Source organism: Erythrolamprus reginae, chromosome 2 (assembly GCF_031021105.1).
Source record: "Erythrolamprus reginae isolate rEryReg1 chromosome 2, rEryReg1.hap1, whole genome shotgun sequence".
NCBI lineage: Eukaryota > Metazoa > Chordata > Lepidosauria > Squamata > Dipsadidae > Erythrolamprus > Erythrolamprus reginae.
The window spans coordinates 242,537,373-242,555,572 of record NC_091951.1 but is presented as its reverse complement, the minus strand read 5'-3'; the positions used below and the strand labels follow the sequence as shown (position 1 = coordinate 242,555,572).

The 18,200-nt window shown below is 37.5% G+C and overlaps 1 protein-coding gene and 1 long non-coding RNA gene across 2 annotated transcripts in view; both read left to right on the top strand.

Annotated features, from left to right (window-relative positions):
* Nucleotides 1–245: 245 nt before the first annotated feature.
* Nucleotides 246–4,882, top strand: LOC139158894 (uncharacterized). Its single transcript, XR_011557762.1, has 4 exons — nt 246–278; nt 2,290–2,357; nt 3,607–3,769; nt 4,807–4,882. It is a non-coding gene; the product is annotated as an uncharacterized lncRNA (long non-coding RNA).
* Nucleotides 4,883–6,176: 1,294 nt separating this feature from the next.
* Nucleotides 6,177–18,200, top strand: part of AMTN (amelotin) — a 104,139-nt gene continuing 92,115 nt past the window's right edge. Inside the window, exons 1-3 of the mRNA XM_070736855.1 lie at nt 6,177–6,275; nt 7,452–7,646; nt 7,826–7,868. Of these exons, the coding sequence (XP_070592956.1) occupies nt 6,177–6,275; nt 7,452–7,646; nt 7,826–7,868 (337 nt within the window). The remainder of the gene's footprint in view (nt 6,276–7,451; nt 7,647–7,825; nt 7,869–18,200) is intronic.

The window sequence follows — 18,200 nt, the reverse complement described above, 5'->3', positions numbered from 1 at the left end:
TTCCTAAGCACATTGAGGAGAAATTGCTAAAGTAACTTGCTCAACTTTGCCACAAAACCATCTTCTGGAAGCCACAAAATATTTCAAAATGGGATTTTGAAAAGATTATTACATGTGTATTTGGGGGTGATTAAGGCAAAACTCTTCAGCCCCAGAATATATGTGGTTAGTTGTTCTTCTGAATCCCAGGAAGTTTCAGAAAGTATATAAGCATTGTCATTTCACCCCAGAACATCACTCAGAGAGCACAGAACAAGAACTGCATTTCAAAGAAAAAGGTAAGCTGGAACGTATTTGTTTTAATGCTATAATTTTGTTTGAGCTATATTTTGTTAAATAGATATGAAAACTGCATAAATTGTGCTTGTGAATTTTGATAGCTTTGAGATAATTTGAGTCAGTGCAGAATATAGACATAGCAATACAGGATTGTGATATTTTCACAAATCTATTTACATATGGCTACATTTTTTATATTGTACTGCTTCTTATAATATTTTGGTCTGCTCTTGTAAGAAGTACATTATTCGTTTTAAAATGATCAGAGTCAGCAATGGCTTTAAAAGAGTAGGGCCTTTGTCCTCCCCTATTTCATTTCCCTCTTTTCCTTCCCTTTAAAAAAAATATTTTTATTGATTTTTTACAATATAAAGACTCACACAACAAAAACAAGTGTTTTGTGTATTGTGCCCACCACCAAACAAACATTCATACCCACCACCAATTTGGGAATGTTTCTTGTATAAACCATTTTAACCGAAGAGCAAAGTATCTATTTACATATTATAAAGTGATTCCAATTTGTTTATTGTAGTTTGGTCTCGGATTCTACTCGCCATATATCATCTTATTTTGTGCCATCGTCCCATCAGTTGTCGCAAGTCGCAAGTTTCATTAACCAAATTCATCCCTTTATCCATAATCCCAAATTAAATGTGGTCCAACATGTACCGGTACCAATTTTGCATTGTCCATTTTGTCGCATCCTTCCAACCCAAGACTATTACCAGCAGGACAGGGATGGTAAGCACAAATGTGCACTTATGCATGCCCCTTACAGACCTCTTAGAAATGGAGAGAAGTCAACTACAGTATAGACAATCTAAGTTTAAAGTTTTGGAGGGTTGGGGAAAAACACAGAGTCAGGTAGTGCATTCCAGGCATTGATCGCTCTATTGCTGAAGCTGTATTTTCTGCAGTCACGTTTAGAGCATTTTGCATTTAGTTTGAATCTATTACGTACTCGTGTATTGCTGCGGTTGAAGGTGAACAGGAAGGCATTTTGTTATATGATTCTATGAACTACAGTTAGACCAGATTGGAGGTGACATTTTCTCCTGAAGCAGGTGTTTCATGTATTAGAAAGATATATTCCTTCACAACTAAATTCAAAATTCAAGCCGGATCCATTACCCTTGCAAATACCAATATTTTTTTTCTATTAATAGTTTATTTTCAATGCTCACATTTAGGTAAAGTTTGGGGGATAAAGGAATTAGAGAATTAGTCAATGAGTCCCTCATGGTCTTCTCCTGTTAGAAATCCAATTGTTTCTTTATGAAGCAAGGAGGTTTATAGTCTGAATGCAGCCACTCAGAGGATTCTTCCCAAAAGTTTTTGAAGAATGTTGTATCAAAATTGTAATGGATCTGCATTGTTTGATATCATTTGTTAAGTAGGGTGAATAGAAGAGGCAGACAGAAGTAACTTCAAAACAACAGCTCTTTATTTGGCAACTATTTACAACCAAGCAAAAGCTTAATCTCACAGCCAGTTCTTTTATAGGGAGAGGTCAGACAGTTCATCCAATCAGTGAGCAGCGTTTTCCTGCCTAAATAGAGGACCTGAATGATATCTATGTGCTTCAGTCCTAGTACCTAACATCATTAAGGTCTCCAATGTCTTTTTCTCTTAAATATCAATTAGAATATTCAGTTCAGACTCTGGCATAGCCAATGGGAATGGCCAATGTTTAGATTTGCTTTTAGAATAATGTTCACATTTTCCAGAGAATGCTGAAAGTTTTTTTTTTAATCATTGATAGTCATTAGAAATCAACACATGATTGTATCTCTTGAACACAATTGAAAAGCATTTGCAGGTATAATTAGAGCTATGAAATCTAGGAAGCAAAATTCCAGATGGCGACCTCATGGTAGGGGATAATTCTAATAGTCATTTGGAGGCCAACAAAAGCTCTCCAAATGACTATTCAGTCTTGAGCACCATGAATTAACTTGACATTCAATTAACTAATTGTTAATAACTAATAACTAATTGTTCTTACAGGTATACCCAACAAAATGAAGTTTGTGATTGTTCTTGCTTGCCTTTTGGCCATTGTTCTTCCTCTTGAGGTACACATTAATGATTGTGATTGCATGATAAAAAAAATCATTTAATGCTTGAATTTATTACTTAGATTTGTATGCCGCCCCTCTCCGAAGACTCTGCAAAGGTTTGAGGCTCATGGGATAATGAGGTACCTATGGAATGGGTTGGGCAGAGCATTCTTGTCTGAATGTTCAGTGAGGGAAGTCAGCACTATTATTCCACACTGTAAAAGGACGCTGGGATGAAGCAATCAGAAAGATAGAGAAAGGGAGAGAGAAGGAATGTTGGCTTCATATAGCAAGTTCACTTGCAGAGAGTTGAACTAGATTCTCCATTTCATTAGTATGGAGCAGTGTTTCTCAACTTGACAACTGTAAGATGTGTAGCAATGACTGGCTAGGAAGTTCTGGGAGTTGAAGTCTACCCATCTTCAGACAATACTGAAAAAAATTCCTGATATAATGCAGAGGTTTCAAGTACTGTATTTTGGAGAATATGAGATGCGCCAGAATATAACTTAGCTTTGGAGGAGGAAAATAGGGGGAAAAGTCCACCTACCAGTCATCTGGCTAGCATCCTTAGTTTGGTCAGCTCCAGCACATTATTTTATCCCCTGGTTAGGGCTGAAAAAAATCTTCTTCAGAGGGAGTAGCAATGAAAACAAACCTGCAAAGACTTAGGGCTGGAAAAAAACGTTTTGGGAGGGAGTAGGAATGAAAAAATCCTGCAAAATGGGAAGAGCCGAGAAGATCATTGGCATCTCATTAGAGCTAGAAAACTATTTTCAGTAGCAATGAAAAGAAGCCGGCAAGCTTGGAATAGCCGGAAAAATCATTAACATCTCATTAGGGAAAAGCTTCGAAAAAAGCTACATTTAGAGTATAAGACGCACATAAATTGTCAGCCTCTTTTTTGGGGGGAGGGGGGGGAGATGCTTACTGGGAAGATCAGTTTCTACAATCCCATCATCTTCCAAACCACCTTAAAACTGCGATCTAGGTTTTTTTAATATGGTCTTCAGGATACTTGCCTGAAGGCAACCAAAATGCTTATGAAGGGCTGAAATATTTGCTGATGGCTGCCTTGATTTGACTTTTATTTGTTCACATTTATATGCCATATAAATTACTTACATAAATAGCCACATCTGATAGACTGGTTTGATCAAAAGCAATTATCACAATAAATGAAATAGTTTAAAATAATTTTAACGTTAAATACATTTGACCATTTTAATCTGATGTCTTCCTCATTGTTCTCTTCCTCTTCCAGGCCAGTAGTAGTGAAAGTGGAAGCCATGAAAGACGGAGATACTCACGTCCTCCATCATATCCAGCAACTCCAGATATTTCAACCAAGGAACTAATTGAGGCTATAATAAAAGCTCTAGCCGCTCTTAAACCTGCCCCTAAAACGAAATGAAACCTATTGACTGGTATGTCCTTTTGAGATATTTCACCTCATTATTATTAATATTGTTATTGTTGTTGTTGTTGTTATTATTATCATTATTATTATTATTATTATTATTATTATTATTATTATTATTATGTCAATACAACACAGCAAACGAGATCACTATGCTGGATTTCATATTTCATCACCAGTCGGGCACTTCCCAAGCACCTAGGACTGCGTGACGTAGTGGCAAATTATGTTTGCAGATCCCAGTAAAGTGGCCTTTTGTAATTGACAGATGGAGATTTTGTCAATTCCAATGGATTTCAAAAGTCCGCTGAGATCCTTTGGCACTGCGCCCAGCGTGCCAAGTACCACTGGGACCACTTTCACTGGCTTATGCCAGAGTCGTTGCAGCTCGATTTTTAGATCTTCATATTTCACTAATTTCTCTAGCTGCTTCTCCTCAATTCTGCTGGGGATTGTTGTTGTTGTTGTTATTGTTGTTGTTGTTATTATTATTATTATTACCATTTCACGATCACTGATCTATTTAATTTTCGAGAAGAAAACTTGATTATTTCCTCAGGTAGTTGGCTAGGATGGGATGGAGTCAAGGAATTAACATTATGAGTGATTCCGGGACCTTGGTGTATGTGTGTGTGTGTGTGTATGCTGGTGGGGATTGTGGCGTTTGTTTTTACTGGTTGCTGTGGGGCATCTAGAATAACTCTGATTATATCAGTTCTTCTCCTTACCAAAAGAATGAAAGATTTGGATGAAGCCATCTTGCCCAAGAGCATCAAAGACCTTTGTTTCAGAAGCCAGCTTGGCTCTTTTGTAGATCTGGGAAGGGGGAGAATGACTTATAATTGCAGAAACCAACTGAAAAATAAAAACCCTAGTAATTCCCAGAAACTCCAGTTTAAAGGTGAAGGAGTAGTTTACAACCAAAGAGAGGAAATTATTCTGGAGTTGTGTCAACTAACGTATGAAGACAGCAGGCAATACTTAGTCTATTCAAAAAGGGAGGAGTTCTGAAACAATGCATAACAATCTGTTTTTTTCCCCCAGGTTGTAGATCTTGCTGACATGACCTTTACAAGATACCTAGAAGATAGCCTTTTGCCTCCGGCACAGACCAATGAATGACCCTGCTTTAGGTTAACCTTTTAAAGCTTTGCAATTCTTTCCTTTGAATAAATTTGAGAAGCATTACATTTCTTCTATTTTTTTCCTTTTGATACATTTGTGGATGTGAACGTTTATGAATGAGATAAGATACATTTCCCCCAAACTGTTGAGCTGGGAACACTATTTACTTCAACATTTTAAAGTTTAAGGTAACAAAGAAAATAAAAATAAATCAGATCGTGCAGAACGCAGCCGCGAGAGCCATCGTGGGGCTTCCAAGATTCGCCCACGTTTCCTCAAAACTCCATGGCTTGCATTGGCTGCCAGTCAGTTTCCGGTCACAATTCAAAGTGTTTGTCATGACCTTTAAAGCCCTACATGGCATTGGACCAGATTACCTCTGGAACTGCCTGCTACTGCTCGAATCCACAGAGTTGGCCTTCTCCGGGTCCTGTCAACTAAACAATGTCGTTTGGCGGGCCGCAGGGGAAGAGCCTTTTCTGTGGTGGCCCTGGCCCTCTGGAACCGACTCCCCCTGGAGATTAGAACTGCCCCCACCCTCCCTGTTTTCGTAAACTACTCAAGACTCACTTATGCCGCCCGGCATGGGGGAGTTGAGATATTCCTTCCCCCTAAGCCATTACAAGTTATGCATGGTATGTTTGTGTGTATGTTTGGTTTTATAATAAGGGTTTTTAGTTGTTTTATTATTGGGTTGTTACATGCTGTTTTTATCATTGTTGTTAGCCACCCCGAGTCTATGGAGAGGGGCGGCATACAAATAAAAATAAACAAACAAACAAACAAACAAACAAACAGGAATTGAAGATATTCTTCTACAAAAAGAAAGGCCAGTTATCAAATACAGTGGTACCTCTACTTACGAACTTAATTTGTTCCGTGACCAGGTTCTTAAGTAGAAAAGTTCGTAAGAAGAAGCAATTTTTTCCCATAGAAATCAATGTAAAAGTGAATAATGCAGGCAAACCCATTAGGAAAATCCAAAACTTTAAGGCTTAAAAAAAAAAAGCTGTGGGCAGACAAAGCAAGGTGAACAGATCAAGGGGAAGGACAGCAAGAAGTGGTGGGCCAGACGAACAAGGGGAACAGAGGGGGAGGAAAGGACAGTGAGAGGTGGCAGGTGGATGAAGCAAGGTGAAGGAGTGGGGGGAGTGACAGTGAGAGGTGGCAGGCCAGATGATGCAAGGTGAATGGAGGTGGAGGGAAGGGCAGTGAGAGGTGGGGACAAAATCAATGAAACAAATGGTAAGATATTTAAAGAACAGAATGGAAAGATCCTGTATACAGTAATGGCATTAAGTGACTCCAGTGGAAAGGTGAGATATGGTATAGATCAGTTGGAGAAAATAATGAGGGACTATTATGAAGATCTTTACAAAGAAGAACAAGTGAGCATTGGAGTCATTAATGCTGGAAAAAAAGTGCATGAGGAAGATAAATGTTAAATGCAGAAATTACACAAGACAAAATAGCTAAAGTAATTAAAGGGTTGAAACCAGCCAAAGCACCGGGCCCTGATGAGTTTACAGGGGAATTTTATAAGACCTATATGGATGAATTGATATTGCATTTGGGAAAATTAATGATGTACTTAAAACTTATGGTATTCCATAGACTTGGGGGGCGGTAGAAATTATTACCATCCCAAAAAGGATAGAGATTTAAAGAGACCTTGGTTCCTATCGTCCTATCAGTCTGACAAATCAGGATTATCAAATATTTATGAAGGTATTGGCAAATAGACTTGAGAATATTTTGCCGAAAATTATTGAGGAAGACCAATATGGGTTTGTAAAGGGAAGGAAGATAAGCGAACCAATAAGAAATGTTGTTAATGTGATGCATCACACTACCATTACCAAGAAGTTGGGCATTCTGAAATTAGATGTGTATAAAGCTTTTGATAAAGTTAATCATAGTTATTTATATAAATTGTGTAAGGAGTTAAACATGGGGGATACATTTTGTGAGATTATAAAGGGAATCTATAGTGAAAATGTAACATATGTAAGAGTGAATGGACAAAGAACGCATAGTTTTAAAATTCAAAATGGGACTAAGCAGGGCTGCCCATTGTCCCCAATGTTGTTTGTAATGGTAATAGAGACATTGGCCAATATAATAAGACAGGATAAGAAATGGAATGGATATAAAATTGGGGATTGAGAAATAAAATTAAACTTATTTGCAGATGATGCAATCATATTGATTCAAACTCCAATAGAAATGATTTAAGGAATAAAGAATATACTTTTAGATTTCAAACAACAATCGGGGCTACCAGTCAATATGGCAAAATTAGAGATTATGTTCCTGAATGTTGGTCCCAGAGAACAGATACTTATTAGGTAAGAGTCTGGATTGAAGTTGGGACTAAAGAAAATGAAATATTTAGGAATATGGTTATTAAGGAATTTGGAGAAAATGGTGGACGTTAATTACAGACAGATTTGGATGAAAATGATAAAACAGATGAAGAGTTGGAAAAAGAAAGGCTTAAGGAAAATGGCAAAGATTAGAGCATTAAAAATGATGATAATCCCAAAAGTGATGTATTGTTTCAGGTAATGCCTGGTGTTGTACCTCAGGCAAAATTAAAAGAATGGGATAGAAGACTAGACTATTGGATAGAAGAGGATAAAAGACCAAGAATAAGAAAGAAATGGCTAATAGCAGTAGAGAAAGATGGGGGCTGTAGAAAACCATGCTTAGAATTATACAGAGATGCGTTTCAAATGGAAAGATTAATGGAGTTACAGGTATGCGAAACTAAATGGGTTAAGTTGGAAATGGAGATAAATGGGATATGTAATAGAAAATTAATATTCACAAAAATGATGTAGATAAATTAATAGGCCCATTGAAAGGGACCTTAGAAATTTGGAAAAAGTGGCAGGGGAAAATAGGATTAACTAAATCTAAGCTCTCAACATTGTAGGTTATGAATAGAGATAATGAATCAAACATGAATAAGATAACAGGTGAGTTGAAGACTAAGGGCATAAACAGAATAGAACAGTTATATGAGAATGATGGAAGAGTTAGTAGAACTCGTTTAGAATGGTGGTTAGAGCAACAGAGATGGCTGCAGATAAATGCAATGTATGCACATTTGAATGAAAGAGAGAATAAAGAAGTACTACTAAGAAGAAGAGACAGAATTAGAGAAAATTTTAAGACATAAACACGATAATATAAGGTCACAGGCAGGTACTATATATATATATATATATATATATATATATATATATATATATATATATATATATATATATATATATATATGATGTTAACGCATGCAGGTGGGTTTGTAATTCAAGGATTAACTAGTTGGTGGCAAAGTGAACTTCAAATAGATGTACAAGAGATGAAGAATATAGTGGAGAGTATAAGGAAAATTAAGAATACAAGGGTTAGCGAAATGAGAAGGAAAATTACATAAGTGGTATTATACACCTGTACAACTTGCGCACATTTCTAAGAATGCTAAGGCACTCTGTTGGCATGGATGTCAGGAGAGAGGGTTGTTTATGCATATATTTTGGGAGTGTCCGGTAGTACAGAAATTTTGGAAAGAAATTCAAGATGAGATTAAGAGGATGCTGAAAATAAAATGGGTGATTACAAAGGAGATGGCATTATTAATGATGAGGAGGGACATGGGTGATTTTAGAGAAATTAAAGAAGCAGCTATAGAAAGCGCCCAAGCGGTAATATTTTTAGGTTGGAAGGATGTTGGTCATGACCTTTAAAGCCCTACATGGAATTGGACCAGATTACTTCCGGAACCGCCTGCTACCGCATGAATCCCAGCGACCGATAAGGTCCCACAGAGTTGGCCTTCTCCGGGTCCCGTCGACTAAACAATGTCGTTTGGCGGGCCTCAGGGGAAGAGCCTTCTCTGTGGTGGCCCTGGCCCTCTAGAACCAACTCCCCCTGGAGATTAGAACTGCCCCCACCCTCCCTGTCTTTTGTAAACTACTCAAGACTCACTTATACTGCCAGGCATGGGGGATTTGAGATATTCCTCCCCCATAGGCCATTACAAGTTATGCATTGTATGTTTGTGTGTATGTTTGGTTTTATAATAAGGGGTTTTAGTTGTTTTATTATTGGATTGTTACATGCTGTTTTTATCATTGTTGTTAGCCGCCCCGTGTCTACGGAGAGGGGGGCATACAAATCCAATAAATGAATGAATGAATGAATGAATGAATGAATGAATGAATGAATGAATGAATGAATGCAACAAAATGGACATTACAAAACTGGTATCGGTACATGGTGGAACACATTCAATTTGAAATTATGGCAATTAAAATGAATTTGATTGATGAAAATAAAGTGGAAAAACTGATGGGAAGACGGGACAGGGTCAGAGGTTTTATGGCTAGTAGAATTTGAGACCGAGCCATAAAGAATAAATTGGAATCACTCTACACTTTGTAAATACATTGATGTTCCTAGTTGTTAAAAATTATAAATTAGTACAACCTCATTTGGTGGAGAGACTGAATAAATGTTGTTGGGTGGTGGGAGCACATTTCACGGGGCACTGTTTTGTGTTGTGTGTATTCTTTATATTACAAAAATCAATAAAAAATATATTTTTAAAAAGCTTATTGGATAGGAATTAGCATAGGTTTAAAACTATGTTAACCTTTACAAGCTTGCCTGTAATAGGATATTTGACCACAAGAGGGAGGCCACGACCAAAACTTTGCTCATAAATTACAACTTAACAGAAGAAGGTTGTAGTGGTACTCTTCGATCACAGGAGGGATCCCAATACTATAATACTGCCTGTAAATTACTACATTAAATGGAATTAAATTTATAATTCATAAGTTTGTAATATTTTGAAATTATCAATTTGACAATGATAAGAAAACAATAAAAAGATGACCGGGTGAATCTGAGTCCCTAAGAGCAACTCTGGAGGAATATTCAAGAAAAGCACATAAAGCAATCCTGACAATGGGAACCTATACTATTCAAACATCTGGAAATAGCAATTTTTATTCATCCCAATTGGTATTCAAGCTTATTCACGATCTTTAAAAATTGTAAGGACCACCCTATAACCATTTAGGACTGAATCTAAAGTTATAAAAGTCGTATCATTTCCTGTCCTCTTCTTCTTTTAGATGAAGGATGTGGGTAGATTCAGCGTGCTATCCTCATCTGTATGTGTTATGAGTTCTCTTGCTTCCAGCCCTCAATCAGACTAGTAGATTGGGTGGGCCTTGGAGGCTAGCTCCCCGATTTGAAAAAGGGCATTTCAGTGTATACCAAGGCCCCTTCTCCAAGATGGGAGGAGCTAGCCTCCAAGTATGGGACATACCAAAGCATCACCCCTCAACTGGGAGGGCTACTAGGGTCTGATTGATCCCCTCTGGCCTCCACCGCTCCCTGTAACACTCTTTGCCCAAACGCCACCTCTCTGGAGACATAAGCATCCAACTTGTAGTGTCTAACGAAGGGAATCAGTAATGACACGTAGCTGCTCTACAGATCTCCTCAATAGAGACCCTGATTGACCAAGCTGCCCTAGTTGCAGCTCTAGGGTGAATCTAAAAGAGGGGTAAAAGAAGATAACAGCATTCCGTGTGCCTTTGACATTTAGTCATGCTGCCCAAATGAACACAGAATCATCATCAGATAGCGCTGGCCCTTCAGCTTAGAAATGGAGATGAGCACCGCCCCTAGAGTCAGGAATGACTAGACATATGTGCAAAGAGACCTTTACCTTTATATAGAATAAATTCATGATTTGCCACCACATGAAAAGTACCAAGAATTGTTTTAATTCACATTGTAAAAAGAGAAAAAAGAAAAGAAGAGAATAAATTTCAGATTGTCACTTTAAATCAACAGTGACAATGTGGATATAATGATCCTGGAAGAAATCCCTGTCAGATTTTTGAGAAAGAGAAAAGATTATACTTTCTTAACAGACAACCTTTATTTATTTATTTATTTATTTATTTATTTATTTTGTCCAATACAAATTGAAAGTTAAGGAGAATAAAAACGTGTAATAGTAAATATCAGGGAAGGGATAGAAGAGATATGAGAATAGAATACATCAATGAAGAGTAGAGGAAGGATATATGGATGGGAGAAAAGATATATAAAATATAGGAGAGACAATTGGACAGGGGATGGAAGGTACACTAGTGCACTTATGCTCTCCCCTTCAAACGGTTTTAACCTGAGGAAGAGAAAGATCCCATTTCACTTGGAGTGATATTTATTACCAAGGAGAAAGATTTAGACTAGGGGTGGGTTCTGTCTTACTTCGCTGCCGGTTCACTTCCTCAGACGCCATGCAGCGCAAGTGTGCTTCCCAGGGGCAGGTGCACAAGTGCAGTGCTAAAAACTCAGCTTCTGAATGTGCATAGAAGCAAAAAACAAGATGGTGGCACTGTAGGCATTGCCGAAAGAGCTGGTTCGGGGAAATGTCCAACTGGCCATCACTGCCAGTTTGGCGAGCGGAGTGAAATTCCCACTACCAGTTCTATAGAACCGACCAGAACCGGCAGGAACCCATCTCTGATTTAGACTGAATTCCATGGAAAAGCCAATAAATTCTTGATCTGAATATAAATTAATTTTGGATCTAATGCAAATGTACAGTTCAGTACAATACCTTTCCATGGAGGTTATACCTTTTACTTCATCAAGTCCTTCCAGACCTCTTAGAGTTTGGAAGTCCAAGCAAGTCTACCTTGCACTGGGACATCAGGGGATTGCAATAGTATAGTTTCTCCATATTCTCATTTACCTTTCACCTTAACCATGATTTATGACATCAATTTTATTTTTAAATAAAATTTGGCGATTCTTTCCATTATTCTCTGATGTTTGCATGGCTGTTCTTTTCTCAGCAAGGAAAGGATGGAGTACCGGTATGCAGTGATGGGCTGCCAACATTTTTATTACCACACTGTGGGTGTGGCTTATTTTGTGGGTGTGGCTTGATGGTCATGTGGCTGGGTAGGAATGGCTTGCCATCCATGTGACCAGGCGTGAGTGGCTTGACAATCATGTGACCGCAGGTGGCTTAAAGATCATATGACTGGGGGGGGGGGGTGACTTGCCAAACAAGGTAAGTGTTCATATAGGTTCTTGGACTCCTTTTCAATTGATTAAGTCACATTATTTGAATAGCCACAAAAAGGACAAATGATAGACAGCATAATTTGTTGAGGAGCACAACATTTTAAAGGTTTTGTACAGAACCCACAAGTTTCAGTTTGATAACAGATTAGATAAGTAGCTCAATTTTCTTTAATTGCTGTAAAGATTCATTTCTAGATAAAGATTAAAATGATTAAAGTATTTATGGGTAAAACCATACTATTTAATTATTTCCTATTTGAAAAGTAATTCAGGATTATACTAAGGTACTAGAGAAGGAAGGGCAATAAAAAAACTATTAAGTATTCAATCAATAGTGCATAAACTTACTACCCCCACTGCACCACCATGGGGGCAGCAACCCATTACAGTAGTACCTCTAGATACGAGTTTAATTTGTTCCAGAAGGGAGTTTGTATGTCGAACAACTTGTATCTGGAACAAATGGCTTTAGACTTTGTTTTTCCCCTCCGAGATAACCAGAAGCAAGGATTCTTGCGTCACCTAGTGGATGCTCGGCTCGTATCCCGAATTTGAGCTTGGGTCTGGAACAGAAATTTCTCTCCCCTCGTGGCTCATAACTTGGAATACTCGCATGTGGAGCAGCTCGTATCTAGAGGTACTACTGTACTGCTGCTATGCCATTTTGCCCAGTAACATGAATAGGCCCAAACAACTTTGGTAGAATCAAATTAGTTCTGGTGGTTTCAAAGAGAGTCCAACAATCAATTGATATTAGACCTCTTTTAATTTTGTTTAACATAGATTGAGTAATACCAAAGAATAGAGCTATTTCAGGATTGCATTAAGGGTTTCTCCAAAAGAGACCCTTCATGTCAATCCAGCATGAGCTCCCACAAGAAGCTATGCCTGCCTATCTTTCCATCTATCAACATTCGCCTCCTCTACAGCCCCATCACTATCGTGCATCAAGGAGAATGGATGGTGGATGTTTTCTCATGGCTGATGGTATTCCATTGGAGAGAAGAAAAGGCGGGAAAATCTACTTCTTTCTTTCATTAATGAGCCCTGCATTCCACACATAAGGGCATCACTAGTGGCTGGCATTGAGCCTATGCAGGATAAGGATTCCCAGTGGAGAGTACACATTTTATGCCAGCATTGTTTTGGGTTATTTCTTTTTAAAAAAAAATTTTTTTTATTGGTTTTTGCACACACATAACGCAAGACAAACAACATACAATAGTGCTCTGTGCATTTGTCCCATCACCCGACTAAACATACATTCCCCACCACCAATTGGGGGATTCAATTATTTACGAGTATATATTCTGTTATTTCCTTAGCTCTGATTTGCATTTATTTACAATTCAAAGAATGATTTGAGTTTATTTTTCACCTTTTCGTCACAAATTTTACTTAACATATAATCTTTCACCTTGTCCCATCACTCCATCAGTTTCTCCAGTTTGTTTTCATTAAAGTTGTTTAATCTTATTTCCATAATTTCAAAGTGAATGTGATCCACCATGTACCAGTACCAATTCTGTAATGTCCATTTTTTAGCGTCTTTCCAACCCAATACCACTACTGCTTGAGCGCTTTCCAGTGCTGCAGTTTTTATTTCTTTAAAATTTCTCAGTTCTCTTTGTTTAACTAATACCGCTATTTCTTTTGTAATTATCTACTTAATGTTTAACATCTTGTTTATTTCATTCTGCACTTCCTTCCAGAATTTCTGAACTTCAGCACACTCCCAGAACATATGCATGAAAACTCCTTTCTTTTGACACCCATGCCAACAATTACCTTTCCCTTTCCTCTGGAAGTGTGCAAGTTGTGATGGTGTATAATACCATTTATGTAATATTTCCCTTCTCATCTCTCTAACCCTTGTATTCTTTATTTTTGTATGTTTCAAGTTTCAAGTTTTATTGGATTTATATGCCGCCCCTCTCCGAAAACTCGGGGCGGCTAACAACAATCATGAACAATATGTTTTCTACTATATATTTCATCTCTCTTTCATCAATTTGTTTTCGGTTATTTCAAGAGCTTTGGTTTGAGGAAGAACCCTTTGATTGAGAGACACTGAATTATTCCTGTGATTAAACAATAAATATCTTAGTCACTTGCCTCAATTCTTCCTCCCTCCTCCCACCCGATATATTCACTATCCAAGTATTTTATAATGTAAAACACACCTCTTTTTTACACCCTCCCTTTCTACAATATTATGAAGCATCCCTTGTAAAACCTTCCTGGTTCAACCTGCTTCATTTTACAAGGATTCTTCTTTGCCTCATAGAGCCGAAGATCTCAAATAATCCTCAATCTCTTAATATTCAGGGTTTAGCAAAATCTAGCCCTAAGCCTTTTAAGTGTAGAAACTCTCCAGTTTGTCATAGTTGTATCATTTTAATTCAAGAAGGCCCCATTCTCTTAGCAAATCGGAAAAGGAAAACAAAATTCTGGATTAAGGAATGTAATCTTCTACAGGTGACAGTTAAATGAACGTCTGACCCAATTTTTTTATACAAAGTAAATGTAACATCACTTCTCCACCCAAAAGCAATAAGAAAGTTAATTATCGCTCCTGCAACATTTCATTGTGGTGTTCCACAGTTTATTTTTCTCTAGACTAGCATAATATTAGAGATAATACCAAAGCATAACATGAATATGAAGGAAAGAAAAATTGAGGTTCAGTCATGGAATTATACATTGTAAGGGACCCTGGAAATCAATTAATCCAACCTTTTGTCCAGTTTCAGAATTTACTACAACTATATGTATATGAAGGCCATGAACATTTTATTGATAAGATTAAATTGAAGATTGAGATGCTGAATTAGCACAAACCTTTATTTGACTATAGAGTTTACAGAATCCATCTGAGCTAATTATTCTCAGATCAGATTAACAGAGTTGAAAGGGACCTTCTAGGTCATCTAGTCCAACCCCTTGCTCGAGCAGAAGACTATACACTATTTCTGACAAATGGCAGTCCAATTTGTTCTTGAAATTTCAAGAGATGAAGTTCCCATAACTCAAATCTGTTACATTGGTTGATCTCATTGTCAGAAAGTTCTGCCTTGTTTCTAGGTTGAATCAATTTGATCAATTTCCATTCATTATTCCTTGTCTGTTCTTCAGGTGCTTTGGAGAATAGCTTGACTGCCTCCTCTTTGTGGCAGATCCTCAGATGTTAGAAGACTGCTATCATGCCTCCCTGGTCCTTCTCTTCGCCAGACTGTCCATGCCCAGTTCCTGCAACAACTCTTCATATGTTTTATATCCCTGATCATCCTGGTTACTCTCCTCTGTACTTTTTCTAGAGTCTCAATATCTTTTTTGTAGTGAGGGGATTGCGCATGTGCCGAAGCGAATTCTAGGTGCTCCACCTCGAGCTCCGGAGTAATTTATTATGTAAAGGAAAATCTCTCCCTTAAAAATATTATAAATCCTTCTTGAGGAAGAACAGAAGGAAAAAGAATCCACAGACATCAAAGAGAATCTAAAGATTTACGGTTTTAAGCAAAGACGGAGATTCTTTCGCTATATCAAGGGAGTAATAAAGTGAGTACAATAAATTTTAAAATGGCGGAGGGAGGGGAAGACTCAAGCCTAGTGAAAATTGAAAAAAAGCTGGATAGATGGTTGGACATTTGTTCAGGATTTGAGCAGAGATTTATTACAGTGGAGTCAACAATTGGAAATCTGGCTTCGGATGTTAAATTGATTAAAAAGGAGGCGGAGTTTTCTGCTGGAAAGATTCAGAAAGTTGAAAAACAAGTGAAGGATCACGATGAATTAAACAAATGAATTAAAGAATTGCTAATCTGGAGGACCATCAAAGGAGAAGAAATTTACGTCTGCGTGGGTTCAGATCAGATTTTGCTTCAGGCTCAAACTTAAATGAAGCAGTAATTGCTTGGATTAATAAGCAAGATGGTGTTCAAGTCAGCTCTGATGATATAATACGTGTCCATTGGGATGCCCCACGCAGAAATAGGGAGAGGCAAAGAGAGATTGTTATGGCTTTGGTCAGTGAAAAAAAAGCGGAGATCATTTACAAGTCTTTGAAAAGTTCTGCCAGCCTTAAACAAGATGGGAACGAGATAAGAGTTCTGAGGGATCTCTCTTGGGAAACCTTGAGAGCGAGAGCTGCATTATGCCCAATTTCAAGCCGTTTATTTCAAAGTGGAAAAAGGTTTACTTGGGGGTTTCCAGCTGCTATTTTGGTGTTCCAAGAAAATAAAATGTACAGGGCTCATACATTGGAGGAGGGAAAGGCATTATTGGATCAACTGGGGATCAGGTTTAAAGAAGCTGGAGCACAAGGAACTATGGTCAAGACAAAAGAAGCAGAAGAAGGAGAAGGTTTTTTTTTATGGTCATAGTACCCCAGACGAGGAGGAAAGACAAAGAGAAGAGCAGCTGAAGGAGTTGACTGGACAGGTGGAGGCCATTAGAAGAGAGCAGAGAAAAACACAAGCTCAGCGTGAGAAGAAAGTTAAAAAGTGACCTTGTTGGCTCTCCTTGTCTTTTTGTATTTTTTCTTGGAGATGTTTTGGATTCTTGTGTATCTGTTATTCTGTGGGGGAAGTTTAAGGGGAGGCCTCTTTGTGTGAATCAGACTTGCAGATTTAGGCTTATTAAAATGAGGAAGAACTGTAGTAAAGAACATGAGAGGGATAATCAGGATTGGAAAAAGGGTAGTGAAACCACAACTTCCATTCATATTTTCTACAAGTACTATAGAATGACAGATCAATTAGTAACTAGATATGCCCTATGTGTTTACAGCCAAAACTTACTTAAAACTCTATGAAAGTGGGATAATGCTTTGACTTAGATTGAATCACACAAGATTTCTAATTAACCAGAATCTTAGTTAAAGACAAATTATAAATTGGTATCAGACATTTCTAAGACACAGTGGCAACCATAAGTAAACACAGAAGGATTTACATAACCGAATTGCTTGTATCTTTTAGCTCACCACAAAGTAAAATTGTGAGTCACTTAAGTGACATGTATGGTATAGTAATTTATTAATAAATAAAATAAAATTCTTGGACGGGAGAGGATAAAAAAAATTCTAGGCTGGTTGACTAAATTTCAAAATTGAGAAAAACCACACCAGACCAAATAAATGGAAAAAGAACTTTTATATCTTAAAAAAAAAAATTAATTAATTTTTATAATATCAATAACAACACACAACATATAACAATGTGCTCAGTGTTTAAGTGCCCGCCACCAGACAACATTCATACTCCTCCACCAAAATGGAGGCATATTTTGTATATACCATTTTAAATCAAGAGCAATATATCTATTTACATATTATAAAGTGATTCTAATTTATTCTTTATAGCTTGGTCTCGAATTCTACTGACATATATCCTCTTACCTTGTCCCATCGTCCCATCAGTTCCTGCAGATTGGTTTCATTAACTGAATTCATCCTCTTATCCATAATCTGAAACTGAATGTGATCTACCATATACCGATACCAAGTTTGTATTGTCCATTTTGTCGCATCCTTCCAGCCTAGGACTATTACCGCTTGAGCACTTTCTATCACTGCTTCTTTTATTTCTCTAAATTCTCCAATCTTGTTCCTTTTAACTAATACCACCATTTCCTTTGTAATTGTCCATCATATGTTTAACATCCTATTAGTGTCCTCTTGCACTTCTTTCCAAAAGTTCTGCACTACTGGACATTCCCAAAACATATGCATAAACACCCCCTTATCTTGACACCCTGCCAACAAGTATTCTTAACATTCTGCTGAAAGTATGCAAGTTGAGCAGGTGTGTGATACCACTTATGTAATATTTTCCTTCTCATTTCCCTAGCCCTTGTATTCTTAATTTTCCTTATATTCTCCTCTATATTCTTCATCTCTTGCACATCTACTTGTAATTCACTTTGCTACCATTTAGTCAATCCTTAGATCACACAGCTGTCTGCCTGCACTAACATCCTATATATATTACTTGCTTGCGCCTTGGTGCCATCACTTTTTTCTCTTATTATTTTCTCTAACTCTATCTCCTCCCTTAGTAGTGCTTCTTTGTTCCCCCTTTCATTCAAATATTTGCATATTGCATTTATTTGCAACCATCTTCCCTTACCCAGCCACCATTTTATATGATTTCTACTTACCCTCCCATCCTTCTCGTATAACTGTTCTA